At 38.0% G+C, this 18,639-nt stretch overlaps 1 protein-coding gene across 1 annotated transcript in view; it reads left to right on the top strand.

Moving 5' to 3' along the window:
• The window catches only part of LOC117354932 (presequence protease, mitochondrial-like), a 155,094-nt gene that overhangs the window by 117,134 nt on the left and 19,321 nt on the right, over positions 1–18,639 (top strand). Inside the window, exons 17-18 of the mRNA XM_033932894.1 lie at positions 7,984–8,104; positions 15,974–16,050. Of these exons, the coding sequence (XP_033788785.1) occupies positions 7,984–8,104; positions 15,974–16,050 (198 nt within the window). The remainder of the gene's footprint in view (positions 1–7,983; positions 8,105–15,973; positions 16,051–18,639) is intronic.

The raw sequence follows: 18,639 nt of genomic DNA on the forward strand, positions 1-18,639 counted from the left end.
ATGGAACAGAAACAAAGACCAACTTATATCTTAAAATTGAACGACGAAGAAAAATAGAAATCACCTGGAATACAACAAAATGTGATAAGAATATTGAACTGGATATAAAAATACAAAGAGGCGGTGAAAGAAGAAGGAATGATTTTCTACGAAGAAGGAAGTACTGAACATTAAATATTAGTAAATAAAGAGCACGATATAAGAATAAAAGAGACTTCTGCGTTTGAAGGGGGGGAGCTCTGGAATATAATTTTTTTTTTTTTTTTTTTTTGTCGCATACTTAACCTATACCTTATATATCTTTTAATCTTTTCATGTTTTTAAAGATTAATATTATAGAAAACAGTATATGATTGGGTTTGACATAATGAAAGATTATTTCATTTTAATATATATAAGTATAATATGATTATACAATGTGATATTTTTAAATTTATAAAATTAAATATATTTACATAAGATTTAAATTAAGGTCAAAAATAGTAATGGAACATATAATTTGATATACAGGAACCATAGAAGGGAACTTAAAATATAATCTATACTATATGATTTATTAGATTTAGATTAAAATAAGAGTGTATTGAATAATAGAATAATAAATTAATTTAAAGTCTATATTAACATAAAATCTCAACCGGATTTATAGAAATATGAAATGTCAAGGAAAATATTAATTATCTTTAAAACTACTATAATATATATGACTTATTTGTGAATCTTAACAGATTTGGACTTTCAGGGAGTGTTTTTTGATACCGATCTAATATGTGTGTTGCCAAGTGTGCACTGCTATTAATTAGGGGGGAGGGAGGGTGGGATGGGAGGAGAGGGGAAATGGGAATGGGAAATTATATTGTTACAATGTATGGATATCTGATCGTAAAACTTATATTACATTTAAATCAAAATAGTTCTAAAATTTTAAATGGATATTAAAATATATACAATTAATGTCAATGGTTTAAATCATCCTATCAAAAGAAACAAATTATTAGGATTTCTCCATAAGCAAAACGCCGATATATACTTTATACAAGAGACTCATCTCTCAGATAATGAATCTAGGAAGTTAACAGGGGGTTGGATATCAAAATGTTTCTATTCACCTGCTTTAGGAAAAAAGGCTGGGGTAGCGATCCTGATAAATAAGAAATGCACTGCAAACTTTAAATTAATAAATTTTGATCCTTCAGGAAGATGGGTACATATTAAAATGGATTTGGGAAGTACAACCCTTGATTTATTTAATCTTTATGCTCCTAATTCAAATCAAAAGGAGTTTTTCAATCAAATTCAACAATTATTATTACCACTGGCTGCTTCTAATTTAGTAGTAGCTGGAGATTTCAATGCTGTAATGGATCCAATTATAGACAAAAAACCAAGTAAAATCATAAAATCTTTAGGACTAGATAATTTAATACAATCTTGTAATTTAATAGATATATGGCGTATCCTTCATTTTAATGATCGGGAATATTCTTTTTGTTCTCAAGTCCATAAATCTTTTTCAAGAATTGATTATATATTTGTAAATAATAACATAGCGCAGCATGTATCAAAAGCAGTAATTGATCCCATTATAATTTCAGACCATGCTGGTGTGTGGATTAACCTTCAGAATTACAATAATGATCAATTTAATTCAATATGGAGATTTAATAATGATTTATTAGCAGACTCAAAATTCTTAGAAGATCTTAAAGCAAAAATGCAAGAATTCTTTCAATTTAATACTTCTGATGACATTAATATAGAAATTTTATGGGATGCTTTTAAAGCAACAATGAGAGGAAATATAATTTCATATTCAGCTTTTATTAAAAAACAACTTAAAAAACAATATAAAGATATGGAAAAACAAATAAAAATTTTAGAAAATAAATTAATTACAAAATGGGAAAACAATACATTACAAGAGTTGTTAAAAGTAAAAGTTAAATATAATGAGATTTCTTCTCAAATTGTGAGGAAAGATATTTTCAATAAACAAGTACAATATTATGGCAATTCAAATAAAGCAGGAAAATTATTAGCAAATTTTCTTAAAGCAAAGAAAAGAAAATCTAAGATTATTGCAATTAAAGATATACAAGGTAACACACATACCAACACAAAAGATATTATAACACAATTTCTTGATTTTTACAAGGAATTATACACTTCTAATTCTTATAAAAATAAAGAACAAGACGGATTAACTTTCTTAAATTCTTTTATTGGACCGAATATTCCGGATCATATAAAAGGAAGTTTAGAAGAACCTATATCTTTAAAAGAAATAGAAACAGCATTGAAGTCTCTTAGAGTTGGATCCGCTCCAGGTGGAGATGGTTATACTGTTGAATTTTATAAATCATTCCAAAATATCATATTACCATATCTGTTAAATTTGTTTCAATATCAAATAAAGAATGAAAATATATCTGGTACTATGGCAGAATCGATAATTATAGTCTTACCAAAACCAAACAAAGATCCTACTCTGGTTTCAAATTACAGGCCTATTTCATTATTAAATGTGGATAATAAATTAATGGCTAAAGTATTAGCATTAAGATTGGCAAAAGCTCTTCCTTTCATTATTGATGTACATCAAACAGGATTTATTGCTAAAAGACATTCATCAGACAATACTAGACTAGCATTCCACTCATTAAATTTAGCAAAAAATATAAATGATCCAGTTTTTTTAATTTCTTTAGATGCAGAAAAAGCTTTTGATAGAGTGGAATGGAATTTTATATATCAAGCTTTACATTGGTTTGGTATAGGATCCGGTTTTATTAACATGATTCAGACATTGTATAGCTCTCCTGGAGCAAGATTATATATTAACAATAATTTATCAACTAAATTCAACTTGCATAGGGGAGTTAGACAAGGATGCCCTTTGTCTCCATTACTTTTTGATGTTGTCCTAGAACCTTTATTAATTGCAATAAAAAAAACTAGGGAAATAAAGGGAATCTCATTTACCAGTTTTGAATTTAAATTATCTGCATATGCAGATGATATATTATTATATTTAAGAGAACCGGAAATTACTATTCCATGTATGCTTAATTTAATAGAAAAATACGGTACATTTTCTGGATATAAAATTAATTGGAATAAATCTGAAATCCTCCCAATTAATGTTCATTGTACCAAAGGATTATTTGATCCATATTCATTTATTTGGAAAGAGGATGGAATAAAATACTTAGGAATTATGATCAAAAATACAATTGAAGACACAGTCAAAGAGAATGAAAAACTTTTATTGAAAAAAATAACAGAAATGTGTGAGCAATGGAATCCATTACATCTTTCTTGGTGGGGAAGAATTCAAACAATTAAAATGATGATATTGCCTGTGGTTTGTTACCAAATGAGTATGATTCCAATATTTTTTCAGGGGTCATTTTATAAAAAACTTAACAATATTCTTACAAAATTTGTTTGGTGTGGGAAAAGACCAAGAATCGCTTTAGTATCATTACAAAGACCAATTATGGAAGGGGGGGTAAATTTTCCAAATTTTTATAGGTATCATCAAGCCTATATTTTAAGACAGGGTATGTATTGGATCCTCCCAGATCTCTTAGAAAATGTACCAGATTGGTTGTATTTAGAATGGCGGCTCCTGTTCCCTTTAAATCCAGAACACTTAATTTCTATATCAATGCCTATAAGATACAAAGAACACAGAATCTTATTAGATACTTGGAAAACATTAAGATACATAAATAATCTGACACCAGAACCAATTGCTAAATCCCTAAATCAATCAATATGGGTAAACTCCAGGATCAGAATTGGCGGATTTAAAATCGTCTGGAAACAATGGATAACTGCAGGAATAAGAACATTAAATGACGTCATATCAGAAGGTTCCTTGCTTAGTTTTTCACAATTGCAAAATAAATTTAGACTAAATAAAACACAATTTTTTAAATGGATACAATTGAAGCAAGCCATTCAGGTAGGGTTCCCTGAATGGAAAATTCTCAATACTCAATATAGTTTGCAAGTTTTATGTTTCCAGACGGATTTCTTGGGTCACCAAGCCGCAAAATGGTATAAATTAATAAATGGATTTCTAAATAAAAAAAAGAAAACTGGACTTAGGGATATTTGGAGCATTGAGATTGGACAGACAATTTCTGCATCTCAATGGCCAAAATTCTGGTCCTGGAGATTAAGATTAACAAAGTCAGCATCTATGAGTCAAACATGGTTATTTTTATTACATAGAGTGTTATGGACCCCGACGCGCTTGCAAAAGATAGATAATACTAGATCTAATAGATGTTGGCATTGTAAAATAGAAGTAGGGACATTGGATCATTTAATTTTTTTTTGTCCCTGTATAAAAGCTTTTTGGAATTTAATTTGGCCCCAAATAAATATATTACTAGAAAATCACGTAGGACTCTCATATGATACCATATTATTCGGTACTGCAATGAGAACACAGAGTCCAATATCAGCAAATAATAATAAATTACTTTTAATATTGACAGGAGTTGCCATGCAGCAAATCACACAAAATTGGAAAGATTTTACCAAACTAAATTATACATTCTGGTGGAACTCGGTATGTCACATTTACAAAATGGAAAAAATTTTGGCTTTACAACAAGGAAATATTAAAAATTTTAAGAAAATATGGGATCCATTGACTAATTATTCTAGAGATCAGATATCTTAACACATTGATAATAGTAATATAGGGTTAGGGTGGGAAATATAGATATTAATATGAAAGAAAAATGGAAAAACAATTAATAGGGGAAAGGGATGAATATCTATGATATGAATTTGTACATACATATATATTTTATTATACATTTTATAATATGTGATTCATGTATTGAAAGAATGAAAATTTCTATAAATAAAAAGTTAAAAAAAAAACAAGAACACAGAAGCAGTCTCTGTAATTGTAAAACTTATATCTCATTAATTTTAATGTTTAATTGTAACTTTTATGAATCTTACTTTTCTGTAAGCCTATTTCTATAATATATTCTTTATGCCATCAAAAAAAAAAAAAAAAAGATTCTATCACATTGTGCTTAGTGACACCTAACAACTAGGTGGGCGTTTCTGAGGCTAGAGCGTGTGTTAGGTGCTGCTAAGCATGATTCTCCAAAAACTTAGGCACCTGAAATGTAGACCATTAAAACCCTCATTTTAGGAGCTTAAGTTTTTACATAGATGCCGCTAATTCTGTAAACAGCGCCTTTTTTTAGGCACCATTTTAAATATAAAAGCATATAAAAACGTGAAAGTTAAAAGCACAACAATCTGTGTGTTTGACACTATAACGCATATACCACAGGCAACTAATTCCTCACAAAGATGGCATCATATTTCAGATCCAACACAGTCCATGTTTCGGCTAAACTTTGCCTTCGTCAGGGATTCTTTAGGAGAGAAGAAAATGGAGACATTGCATATCATCGACAAAGCTTTACAAAATAGACACATTCACGTATTCTAGCTGAGGAATAAATTAGGACACCCCCATATATCCTCCCACTTAAAATGGCTCAAATCACACACAGGTGTATCATATCAGATGCATATGATTAGAACATCATTACTCAGCATTTTGAAGGAGGTTTTCCCTACTTAACCTCAGACATTTAATTTGGTGTGCTCATGACTGCTGCGGTGAGAGTGAACACCATGGTGAAATCAAGAGCTGTCTGAAGCCTTTAGAAAGAAGATTGTAGCAGCTTATAAGTCTGGTAAGGGATTTAAAAAGATCTCAAAAGAATTTGATATTAGCCATTCCACGGTCCGGAAAATAGTGTACAAGTGGAGGACTTTCCAAACAACTGCCAACATGCTCAGGTCTAGCCGTCCAAGCAAGTTGACCCCCAGAGCAGACCGCAAGATGCTAAAAGAAGTCTCCAAAAACCCTAAAATGTCATCACAGGACCTACAGTAGGCTCTTGCTACTGTTGATGTGAAAGTGAATGCCTCTACAATCAGAAAGAGACTACACAAATTTAACTTGCATGGGACCTATGTTCTCTAAAAGAAACATCAAGGCCAGACTGAAGTTTGCCAGAGAGAATCCTTTCTCTTCAGAATCACAGGTCTTTGGAACAACCTTACTACCCCGCTGCGAAACCTGGGCTCCCTCCAATTATTCCGCAAGCAACTGAAAACCTGGCTTTTCACTAAAATGTAATTCTATCCCCCCTTACTCTTCTCTTCTTTATATAAGTTCATGTAAACCTTTTTTTTTCCTTCTCTTCCTATATTTTAAGTTCTTGTAAACCGTGCCGAGCTCCACATCCATGGAGATGATGCGGTATATTAACTTAAGGTTTAGTTTAGTATGTTAGACAATCACCAGCACTTCTGTAATAGTGTTCTATGGACAGATGTGTCTAAAATTGAATTATTTGGACTCCAGTAAAGAGGACATGTTTGGCATACAACACATACAGCATTCCAGGAAAAGAACCTCATACTAACTGTGAAGCATGGAAGTGGAAGTGTCATGATTTGGGGATGCTTTGGAATAAGCTGTCGGGACATCTAAGATATATGCACTGACCGCTTTAGTTTTAAAAAGCTGTTGAAAACCAAGCTATTTGTGGATGCCTATTTGTAGAGCCGTATCAGCCTACATGATATGTTTCCTGGAAAATGTAACTTCTGTCTTGGCTCTGTTTGTTCGAGTTAATAAGTGGATCTTTAAATGTATTTGTTATTGATTGCCTGGTGGATATTTTAGGCTGGGTATATTGTTTGTTGGGTAAAAATGGTATCCTCTCTTTTTTTTTTTTTTTTTGTAATTTATGGTATTGTAATTTAGCTTTGATTTTAGAATTGTAATTCTGTCTTATGTTTACAATTATGTATGTTAATTTTTATGGAAACCGCTTTGTTTAAAGGTGGTATATAAATTTTTAAAATAAATTAATATACATAGAAGAAGAGATTGTGAACCCCTATTATGTGCTGACTACTCCTTATGGGTCTATTAAAGGATTTTTGACTACATTTATAAATTTATTGTGAATATTCTTCTACTTCACCATTGATCAGTGACGGATGTTTATTCATTCAGTTTTCAATTCATCTTAATGCAGTTTTACATATTTCACTCACTTTTAGATTTCGTGATATGTTCAACATTGTTTATTATGTACTTTATTTGTTTATACTTCATGATTATGTTTTTAAATATTATTTTTCAGTAGTAAGTCTGGAGTGCACTGCTTTTGAAACTTGTATGCTTAAATGTATAGAAAACTTGCAATCATGTGTTTAAGTGGCAGTAGATTGAGCACTATTGTGTAAGCGTGTGGGTAAGCGGCATAGTGCGTAAATGCAAGAGGACATTCACATAGATGGAGCATGAGGGGCTGGGGGCAGGACCGCCACTTATGCATCTTACAGAATATAGTAAGTTATATTCATCCTTACAGCTTTTAGGTGCCCCCAGTTAAGACAGTGCAATGGCTGGTGTAACTTCTGTCAGCTAAACGTTAGATGCACAGATGCAGGATTATGCTAGTATTCTATAACAGAAACTTGGGGGTACCTAAAAGGGAATGCCCAGTTATAGAATTGCTCCCCATATGTCTTTTTGTAGATAGAGGCATTAGTCAAACATTTGAAACTAAATATTTTCTATGCTATAGATTAAAAGACCTGATATATGTGCTGTTGCTATTTGGCAGAGAGAAATATCCAACCTCCTTTGAAAGGAAACTCTGCAATGAGAGGGCATAGGATAAAGTTAAGAGGTGATAGGCTCAAGAGTAATCTGAGGAAATACTTTTTTACAGAAAGGGCGGTAGATGCGTGGAACAGTCTCCCAGAAGAGGTGGTGGAAACAGAGACTGTGTCTGAGTTCAAGAGAGAGAGAGATAATGGTTACTGTGGATGGGCAGACTAGATGGGCCATTTGGCCTTTATCTGCCGTCATGTTTCTATGTTTCTTATTAGAATATTTTATTTTTACAGGATGGGTTCTGGAGTTTATGATTACAGAAAACTAGCTCAACAAATTGAGCTGACAACTGGAGAAATGTCCGTGAGCCCACTGATAATTCCAGATGATTCTAATCTAGATGCTTATGAACAGGTAAAAAAAAAATAGCAGTAGACTATTTGACTGCTCATGGCATGAAAGATAAAGGACTGTATGTACATTTCTGTTGTAACCTGGGATCTGATGTTTCAAACAATCCATAATGTTTGAGCAAGCTTTGATAGTTTGAAATTTATTTTTATAACTTAGGTAATCAATTCACAGTAGTTTCTTGGACCAGTATTAAGGTCTCCCTCAGGATCATAATACAGCATAAATTACATACAATAATAGAGACGAGTGAGTCTTCTCCTGTTCTGTGATTTTATCTGGTAAATTGTTGTGCCATAATGCTTTTCCCCAAATGGTAATGTTGATAGAATACTGAGATGAACAATTCTTATGGAGCATATTTTCAAATCTTCCATCTATATTGGTATTCATGTTTGACTTTTGGTTACTGCTACCTTTGATGTCTTGTTAAAATAATTACATTGGAGGATTCAATAAATAGTATCTCGGACTTGTATCCATTTCTGCTATCTTTTCATTGGCAAGCTTTACCTTATAACTGTATCTCCTTCAAAATAGACTGTTTAAACTTCAGTTTTACAGTTGGACTGCAGGTCTCTAACTGTTAGTGTGATTTAAGTAGTTCTAAAAAATGATATATTATGTAGTTGAACCCCAGAGCAGGGTCCACAGTATCCTGGGTTAAATTAATGCCGCTTTATTTGTGATTGTTGTATTTACTGTCTCTTAAGGTTTATGATCTGAGTAAGTTCACCCTGTATTCTCTACAATCTCTTCAACTATGAAGAGAAATCTCTATATAATCCGATAAGAGTAAAGAAAACACCAAACTGAAATGGAGAGAGAAATCAAGAGAATACAAATTCCAACTGAAAGAGAAACGCAAAAACTACTACTCCTCCCAAATAAACCAGCATGGCCTTGACTCAAAGGAGCTATTTGGACTAGTTGACAAACTGACTGATGTCTCACCTTTAACCAGCCCCTCCCATGACCTCCCTCCCTCTGCCAATGCCCTCGCTCACCATTTTCAATACAAAATACAAACCGCAAGAGCCCCACTCAGCACAAACCACACCACCAAACTCGCAAACACACTGAACTTAAGAATTTCTGCCCCCCCGAGCTGACATGATCTGGAGCTTCTTCACCAACCCAACCTGGTCTCAGTTTCACTTCCTATTTAAAAAATACACTCAAACATACTCTCGCATTAACTCCTGCCCACCTGCTCTAATGTCTAAAGCCTCAGATAATTCCTGACAGATCTGTACTTATGGCTAATACTAAGCAAAGGAAAATTCCCAGCTAAAAGAGGACACATCATTATTAGACCCAATGTTTAAGACAAAAAAAGTGCCACTTAGCCCATCGCACTAATCCCACTTTTCATAAAACTGATGGAGAGAGTAATACAAATTCAATTGATGAATCTCTTGGAACACTTTCAACTACTCCTTGTCCCCCAATCGGGCATCAGACAGTCATTTTGTACTGAGATGGTAATCGTATCACTGACCTATATAACCTACTAAGCAAGGGTCTAAACATGCTCATCTTTCAACGTGGGCACGTGGGATCTCTTGGAGAGAGACGGAGATAATGATTACTATGGATGGGCAGACTAGATGGGCCATTTGACCTTTATCTGCCATCATGTTTCTATGTAACGACCTCAGCAGTGTTTTCAACCTTGTGGAACCTGCTGCTATCCCACCTAGATGCCTACGGATTATCAGGTTCAGAGGCTTCCTGAAATCTCGTAGCTACCAAGTCAAGATTGGGGACACGCTATCTACAGCATGGACCAGCAACTGGCGTCCCACAAGGTTCCCCGTTGTCGCCCTTGCACGTCAACATTTACTTTGCTTCTCTAGGAGAACTCAGTAGTCTAAATGTCTCCCATTACAGCTATGCAGATGACATGATCGTCCTCCTCCCTGTCACATGCCTGACACCCAAACAAATATACAGAATAGACACCATCCTGTCTACAATAGAAAATTGGATGACCCACTTCAAATTAAAACTGAACATGGAGAAAACAAAATTATTCTTAGCCAAAGCCACCAACTCTTTAATAAACTCCATAACCCTAAGGGGAACCAACTTCCCGATCTCATCCACAATCAGGATCCTGGGCTCGCATCTAGACAGACAATTGTCCATATCTGCCCAAGTCAACCATGTCACACGCAAAGGATTCATCATACTCTGAAAACTCAGATACATCAGAAAATACTTTGACCAGGCACCTTTCAAACTACTAGTCCAAACACTAGTCCTAAGTATCCTAAATTACTGCAACGTCATCTACCTAGCAGGACTACGCGCACACTTCCAGAAACTTAAGCATCATCCAAAATACCGCAGTGAGACTCGTATTCAACCTGAAAAAAAAATATCAATCACATCACACCTTTCTACCAAAAATTTCATTGGCTGAAAATTGATAGCCTAGTACTTTTCAAACTCGGATGTCTCTTGTACAAAGCTCTGTACGGTCTACTGCCCAGCTACCTCACCAATCGGTTCACATTCACCAGACCCAGACAATCCACTCAACCTCAATCATTCTTCACCTTTCCGTCAATTAAAGGATTCACCCATAAGAGATTCATCAACAGACTCCTACCCTACCAAGCAACCTCCAAAAACACCAAATGGAGCCAACTGGTCAGAACATCAACCTCTTAACATGCACTTCAGAAAGCTCCTAAAAACACTCCTCTTCCCCAAACAGGATGACCCACCTTAAATTTTCCATGAAAAGACTCTGTATTCCACATTGTTGCTCTAAGACTATGAACATTCTTACCTATTTATTTCCCTCCTTATAAAACCCTGCTTAACCTTCCTCTATTCAATCTATGCAATATTCAGTCCTTTCTCCATTCCTGTAGCTCGCTGATTGTCCTCAGCCATCTTTTCTGTAAACCACCTCGAACTGAAAGGTTTTCATAGTATATAAATAAAGTTTACAAGTAGTATCCTACACCAGATCATATACAGTTTTTTCTGGATAAAAGCCTGATATGCCTTCAAATAAAAATTCCATCCAGTCTTTGTTTATGAATTACTATACTTTGCATCATTTTGTAAATATCTGGAAACTGTGCTACAGTGAAACTTTCTAGCTTTCTTGTAAATTGATATAGCAAATATTCATATACATGCAAGAAATGCAGATATTGGTTACTGCAGATGGGCAGACTGGATGGGCCATCATGTTTCTATGGACTCCTTTTACAAAGCTGTGCTAGCGGTTTTAGCGCGCGCTAGCTGTAAATCTACCGCCTGCTCAAAAGGCGATAACGGCTAGCACGTGCGGCAATTTAGCGCGCTCTATTCCGCGCGTTAAGACACTAGCACGGCTTTGTAAAAGGAGCACTATGTTTCTATATTGACTCTAATCCTATATAAGAACAATTATTCAAGCTTTTGCAAAAGAGTTCCTTTAAACTGGCATTACAAGGTTTCTCATTTTGCTTGGTTATATTTTGAAGTGATTTTGTAACTGCTTGCACAAATAAAAAGTATGCATATGTTTTTTCCATTTAGACTTCACTAGAATTTCAGAGCAAAATATACTCATTTTTCCTTTGAAAATTACCCCAGGGAAATTATGCACTAAAAAGGTACAGTTCCTCTTAAGAGGCCAAGTAGGTGCCTGCTTAGGCACTATTTTACCAAAGGCACATACGTTCTTTTATAACATTTTTGTAAGTGATATTGTTGAAGGTGTATCAGGTAAGATGATACGAAAATCTGCAATAAGAACATAAGAATTGCCGCTGCTGGGTCAGACCAGTTGTCCATCCTGACCAGCAGTCCGCTCACACGGTGGCCCTCAGGTCAAAGACCAGTGCTCTAAATGAGTCCATCCTCACCTGCGTACATTTCAGTTTAGCAGGAACTTGTCCAACTTTGTCTTGAAACCCTGGAAGGTGTTTTCCCCAAAAACAGATTCCGGAAGAGTGTTCCAGTTTTCCACCACTCTCTGGGTGAAGAAGAATTTCCTTATATTTGTACGGACTCTATCCCCTTTCAACTTTAGAGAGTGCCCTCTCGTTCTCCCTACCTTGGAAAGGGTGAACAGTCTGTCTTTATCTACTAAGTCTATTCCCTTCAGTATTTTAAACGTTTCGATCAAGTCCCCTCTCAGTCTCTTCTTTTCAAGGGAGAAGAGGCCCAGTTTCTCCAATCTCTCATTGTACGGCAACTCCTCCAGCCCCTTAACCATTTTAGTCACTCTTCTCTGGACCCTTTCGAGTAGTACCGTGTCCTTCATGTACAGCGATCAGTGCAGGATGCAGTACGCCAGGTGAGGGCGCATCATGGCCCGGTACAGCGGCATGATAACCCTCTCCGATCTGTTCGTGATTCCCTTTTTAATCATTCCTAGCATTCTGTTCACACTTTTAGCTGCTGCCACACATTGCACAGACGGCTTCATCGACTTGTCAATCAGAACTCCCAAGTCTCTTTCCTGGGAGGTCTCTCCAAGTACCGCCCCGGACATCCTGTATTCGTGCATGAGATTTTTGTTACCGACATGTATCACTTTACACTTATCTACATTGAACTTCATTTGCCATGTTGATGCCCATTTCTCAAATTTGATTGTCACGTTGCAGATCTTCACAATCCCCCTGTGTCTTCACTACTCTGAATAACTTCGTATCGTCCACAAATTTAATCACCTCACTCATCGTACCAATGTCCAGATTGTTTATAAAGATGTTGAAGAGCACGGGTCCAAGCATCGAGCCCTGCAGCACCCCACTGGTGATGCTCTTCCAGTCTGAGTATTGTCCATTTATCCCCACTCTGTTTCCTATGCCCCAGCCAGTTTTTAATCCATGCGAGTATTTCACCCTCGATTCCATGACTCGCAATCTTCCGAAGTAGTCGTTCATGTGGAACCTTGTTGAACGCCTTCTGAAAATCCAGATATACAATGTCTACCGGGTCGTCCTTGTCTATCCTCTTGTTTACTCCCTCGAAGAAGTGCAGCAAGTTCGTCAGACAAGATCTGCCTTTGCTGAAACCGTCCTGGCTGGTCCTCATTAGATCGTGCCCATCAAGGTGATCAGTTATGCGGTCCTTTATCAGCGCCTCTACCGTCTTTTCCGTTACCAAGGTCAGACTCACCAGTCTGTAGTTTCCTGGATTGCCCCTCGAACCTTTTTTGAAGATCGGCGTAACATTCGCCACCTTCCAGTCTTCCAGAATCTTTCCCGATTTGATCGACAGGTTAGCTATTAGTTGAAGCAGTTCAGCTATAGTCCCTTTCAGATGCCATCCGGTCCCAGGGATTTATCGCTCTTTAGCCTATCAATCTGCCTGTGAACATCTTCTAGAGACTGACCGTCAGCTCTATCAGTTTCCAGCATAGAGCCTGATGGGTTCCGATATGTTGCGTATATCCTCTTCTGTAAATACAGACACAAAAAACGTGTTCAGTTGTCAGCTATGGCTTTGTCCTCCTTAAGCACTCCCTTTATTCCATGGTCATCCAACAGCCCCATCGCTTCCTTCGCGGGTCATTTCCCCTTAATGTATCGAAAGAACGGCTTGAAATTTTTCGCCTCCTTGGCTAATTTTTCTTCGTAGTCTCTTTTGACCCCTTTTACCGCCTTGTGGCACCTGCGTTGATGTTTGTGCTTATTCCAATTTTCGTCCGTTTTTGACCTTTTCCATTCCTTAAACTAAGTTTTCTTGTCTTTGATCACTTCCTTCACCTCTACAGTGAGCCACGCCGGTTCTTTGTTCTTTTCCTCTTGGGGATTTTTTTTGATACGCAGTAGATGTAGATTTTGTGCCTCGGTGACTGTGTCCTTAAAAAGAACTTGCTCTAGCGTTTTTACAGTGCTTATCATCATCTTAATCTTCTTCCCCACCATGAGTCTCATCCCTTCATAATTCCCTTTTTGGAAGTTCAGTGCCGTGGCCGTTGTTCTGGACCGATATTTCGCCCCTGCATCCAAGTCGAAGCGGATTATGTTGTGATCGCTGTTTCCCAGCGTCCCTTCTACTTCTACACCTTGTGCCAGTCCTCGTAGTCCATTTAGAATTAAGTCCAGTATTGCATTTCCTCTTGTATTTTCCTTGACAAGTTGTTCCAGGAAGCAATCGCCTACCTACAGCATCCATGAACTTGGTCTCCCTAGCGTAGCCGGAGGTGCCTAGGTTCCAGTCTATCCCCAGATAGTTGAAGTCACCCATGATAACTGCGTTGCCTTCCTTGCAGTTGCGTTTAATCTCATCCGTTATTTCTCCATCAATTTCTTTGGACTGCCATGGGGGTCGATAGTAGATGTCGATTTTCATTTCCAGTCCATTTGTTCCCGGAAGTTTGATCCATAGAGACTCTAACTTATCCGTCAGTTGTGGCGTGTTCTCTCCAGTAGATTCAATTCCCTCTTTGACGTATATGGCAATGCCTCCACTTTTTTGAGCCACTCTGTCTCTGCGGTATAACTTGTATCCTGGTATCACAGTGTCCCAGACATTTTCCTCAGTCCACCATGTTTCCGTGATTCTGATGATGTCAGTTATCTTTTTGTGCCATTGCTTCTAATTCACCCATCTTATTCCTTAGGCTCCTTGGGTTCGTATACATACACTTGAGTTTGTGGCCTGTTCCTTTCTTGCATTTTCTTCCCTCTTGTGTCCCTATCGGTCTGTATTGCCTGTGATCTGGTGAGTCTTCCCTATATCTTCCTGCACGGTATCCTCCGATGAGTCTTCCCCTCTATCTTCCTGTACGGTATCCTGTGGGTATACCGGTTCCCGAACCATCGATTCTTTCTCTTGGTCGAATGTCGGCTTCCCCTTCTTCCTAGTTTAAAAACTTCTCAACTTCTCTCTTGATGTTGCTTGCAAGTAACCTCATTCCGTCTCTGTTGAAGTAATCTGTCCTTCCTGTACAGCTTGCTCTTCCCCCAGAACGTCATCTAGTTGCGCACAAAGTGGAAACCTTCTTCCTCACACAAGCATCCATGCGTTGACTGCTTGCAGCGCCATCTACCTCTTCTCGTCAGCCCTGGGTACCGGCAGGATCTCTGAGAATGCTATCCTCTGTGTTCTGGTCTTCAGCTTCCTTCCTAGCATCCGGAACTGGTCCTTCAGTACTTCTCTGTTGTAGTTCCTGTTGCTCACGTTGTTTGTCCCCACATGGATCATCACCGCTGTATCTTCTTCTTCCACACTGTCAATGATCCTATCGATGTGGCTCACTATGTCTTCAACCTTGGCTCCCGGTAGGCAGGTCACCAGTCGATCCAGTCTTCTTCCCGCTATGTGGCTGTCGACTTGTCTGATGATGGAGTCCCCCATGACGATTACTGTCCTCTCTATCTTCTCTTGATTTTCCAGCCACAGGTCTGTGTCCCTGGTGTATGTCCATCTCTCCAGCCATAGGTCCGTTTCCTTCGTTCCAATCCATTTTCTCTCCTCCTGGCATAGGCTTGCACTGGACTCATCTTCTTGTGGGACCCCTCCACTGTTTCCAGATCTCGCTGCTGTATCACCCACTGATGGTTGGAAAATATGAGGAATGACCTAGTGAAGCTTGATGAATGGTCTGCAATTTGGCAACTAAGATTTAATGCTAAGAAATGCAAGTTTTTTAATAATAGGGACTTGAGTTCAGACTAATCTGTGAGAGTGACTTGAGAGTACGTAAGGGGATCCTACAGATGCTCAAAGAATCTTGGTGTTCCTGACCTCAGAACTGTTCAGTGTAGATGCTGTTGAATGGCATTATTGTGCTTGTGGGTCTGATCTTATCCACATAACTCTTATTGCCCCAACTTTGCTTTCCTCATAGAAATGCCTTTGAAAGTTATCTTTATGTACAAGTAAACTATTTCTGTTTTCCAATAGGGTGTGCTCTTTACATCATTTTGCTTGGAGAGAAATCTACCGGATATGATGCATTTGTGGAGTGAAATCTTTAATGAGTAAGCTTATTAATCTATAACTGAACTATATATAATAACCTTTTTATATCTTTATTTTTTAAGTTAAAGGAGATATTCCTTTTCATCCTGCTAGACCAGCCCCCCCTAACCAACAAATGAGGTAGAGAAGCTGTTCTCTTAAGTGATATCACTGGTATAAGAGGAGGTACTGCCTGGAATTTTTCCATATTTCTTTAGCTCATGCAGATGATGCAGGTTGGACAAGTACAGCAGATTTTCTTCCGACTCCCTGGGCCCCTCCTTCTGAGGTACAGTCCACAGCTCACATCCCTTGGCATTGAATTATTTGACCCTTGTAGCTCTTGGGGCTTGGGCCACAATCCGTAACCCCAGTGAAGACCAGAGGGGGTCTGATCCCAAGCCATAGCCTATAGGCTTTCACTGGGTAAGGCTGGCTGACAGAGGGCTCTATGGAACTCATGCCAGCAGGGTATGAGGCAGCCTATAACCTTCTTCTGCAGTATCTGACAGAAAAAAAAAAAGAGAGCGAGCAAAAAGACAGCAATTGGGCAAAAGATATTAACTCTAGAATCATAGTTCTAGCCATCACTTATGATGACATTTGAGTATCAAGGTCTTAACACAGTACAACAAAAGACTTTTCTTTAAGCTTTTCTAATGTGGTGTAGATTGCTTAGACCTGGCCAATCCAGGTCACTAGTACCTGGCAAAAACCCAAAGAATAGCAACATTCCATGCTACTGATCTAGAGCAAGCAATGGCTTCCCCCATTTCTTAATAACGGGGACTTTTCCTCCAGAAAATTGTCCAAACCTTTCTTAAAACCAGCTACGCCAGGCCTGCACAACTTCAGCCCTCACCAGGCCAGGTTTTTCAGGATTTCCCCAATAAATATGCATGAGATCTATTTGCATGCACTGCTTTCAATGCATATTCATTGGGGAAATCCCGAAAACCCAACTGGATTCGGCCCTCGAGGACTGGAGTTGTGCAGACCTGAGCTACGCTATCCACTCTTACCACAATGTGTTCCAGAGCTTAACTATTCTGAGTAAAAAAATATTTCTTCCTATTGGTTTTTCCCTGTAATTTCATTGAGTGTCCCCCTAGTCTGTAATTTTTGACAGAATGAAAAATTGATCCACTTGCACCCATTCTAATCCTGGTAAGACACTGAAAGCTTCTGATCTGCTTAGTGCCAGGGCTCAGGTCTCAAGAATGGTTCACATTTTGTGTGGAGACACTGGCAGAGCCAAACTGGGGAGGCCCAGAATTCTTTTTGTGGTGGGTTGAGTCAGATTGTGTGGGGTTGGGAGGGAGCTGACAGCTGATTCTCCAGGGTTGCAGTCTTTGAGCTATGCATTACATTACATTAGTGATTTCTATTCCGCTTGTGCCTTGCGGTTCTAAGCGGATTACATTAGAAGATGGCTGGTCATTTCCAGGCGATGACAATACAATTCTTTACATTACTTTACAAACTTTGCATACCTAACTTTACATAACTTTTCGTACACCACTTTACATAACTTTACGTGGAATTACTTTGCGTTACTTTAATTTATGCCAGGAAGGAGGAAGTATGGAGCCTATGAGAAACAGGAATAAGCAGTTCTGCTGGCTTCTACTGCTTCATTTGCAGTGGGGTAGCAGTTTGTTCATACTGGTCGGATTTGGAGATATTGCAGCACAGAGCCCCTCTTCATTTCTGACTTTAGCAGTAACAGTGTCAAAGTTTGGCATGACTGGAGAAACATGTTAGCTGTGAGGTGGAGGTAGCAGATGGGATCCTTCCCCACCTTTTCCCCTCAGTGCCACCAAAATTGAAGCAGAGGAGCGGGGAAATGAAGCTCCTACCATGAGGGTTTCATGGGGTGTGTTGGAATCCTGGAAAATCCTTACCAAATACCGAAGGAAGATGTGAAGTATTGGTACTGATACTCTGTGTATGGATCCTAGAGTAAGGAGATTGCAGCAGCACCAGGAGTAGCATTCATTCTCTTCCTGGCTTTACTAGCTGTGACAGTCTTGAAAGATTTGGTCCATGGCTATTGGTACACCTTATCTTGTTACCCAGAGGATATGTCTTCTATTGAGTTCACTCCAAATTTGTAATTCGTTAACAACTCTCCAGACCCTGCATAGGCATCTTACAAGCGGGTTATATCTCATCATGACCAGCAGGTGGAGGACTGATACAAAACTTGGAATGTTACTTAATAGATTGCTCCCCCTAACTACTGCAGTCTCTCTCAGTCTCCAGCAGGTGTGAGTCAGTTGTAACCATCTCCCTTCTGTAGGGCTGTTGGATTTTGTTCAGGACTCCTAGTCCCTGTTTTGTGCGGACTAATGCTGGGTTGGGCCCTGTTTGGGAGTCCATCCGACTTCGGAGGTTGGAGATGTGTCAAACCTGACATGTCTCATACTGGTTCCTCCACCTCCCCAACATTTTTTATAAGGTGCCCTCATTAGTAAGCCTTGCCCCTATTCAAACAAGGCATACAGTCTTTGAGAGCCAGTGGAGTCTGTTCTGTGTTTTAAAAAAAAAAATTAAAAAATCCTGAGGTCATTCTTAAGCAGAATTTGTAATGGCTCTTGCCTAGGGAG

This window comes from Geotrypetes seraphini, chromosome 2 (genome assembly GCF_902459505.1).
Source record: "Geotrypetes seraphini chromosome 2, aGeoSer1.1, whole genome shotgun sequence".
Taxonomy (NCBI): Eukaryota; Metazoa; Chordata; class Amphibia; order Gymnophiona; family Dermophiidae; genus Geotrypetes; species Geotrypetes seraphini.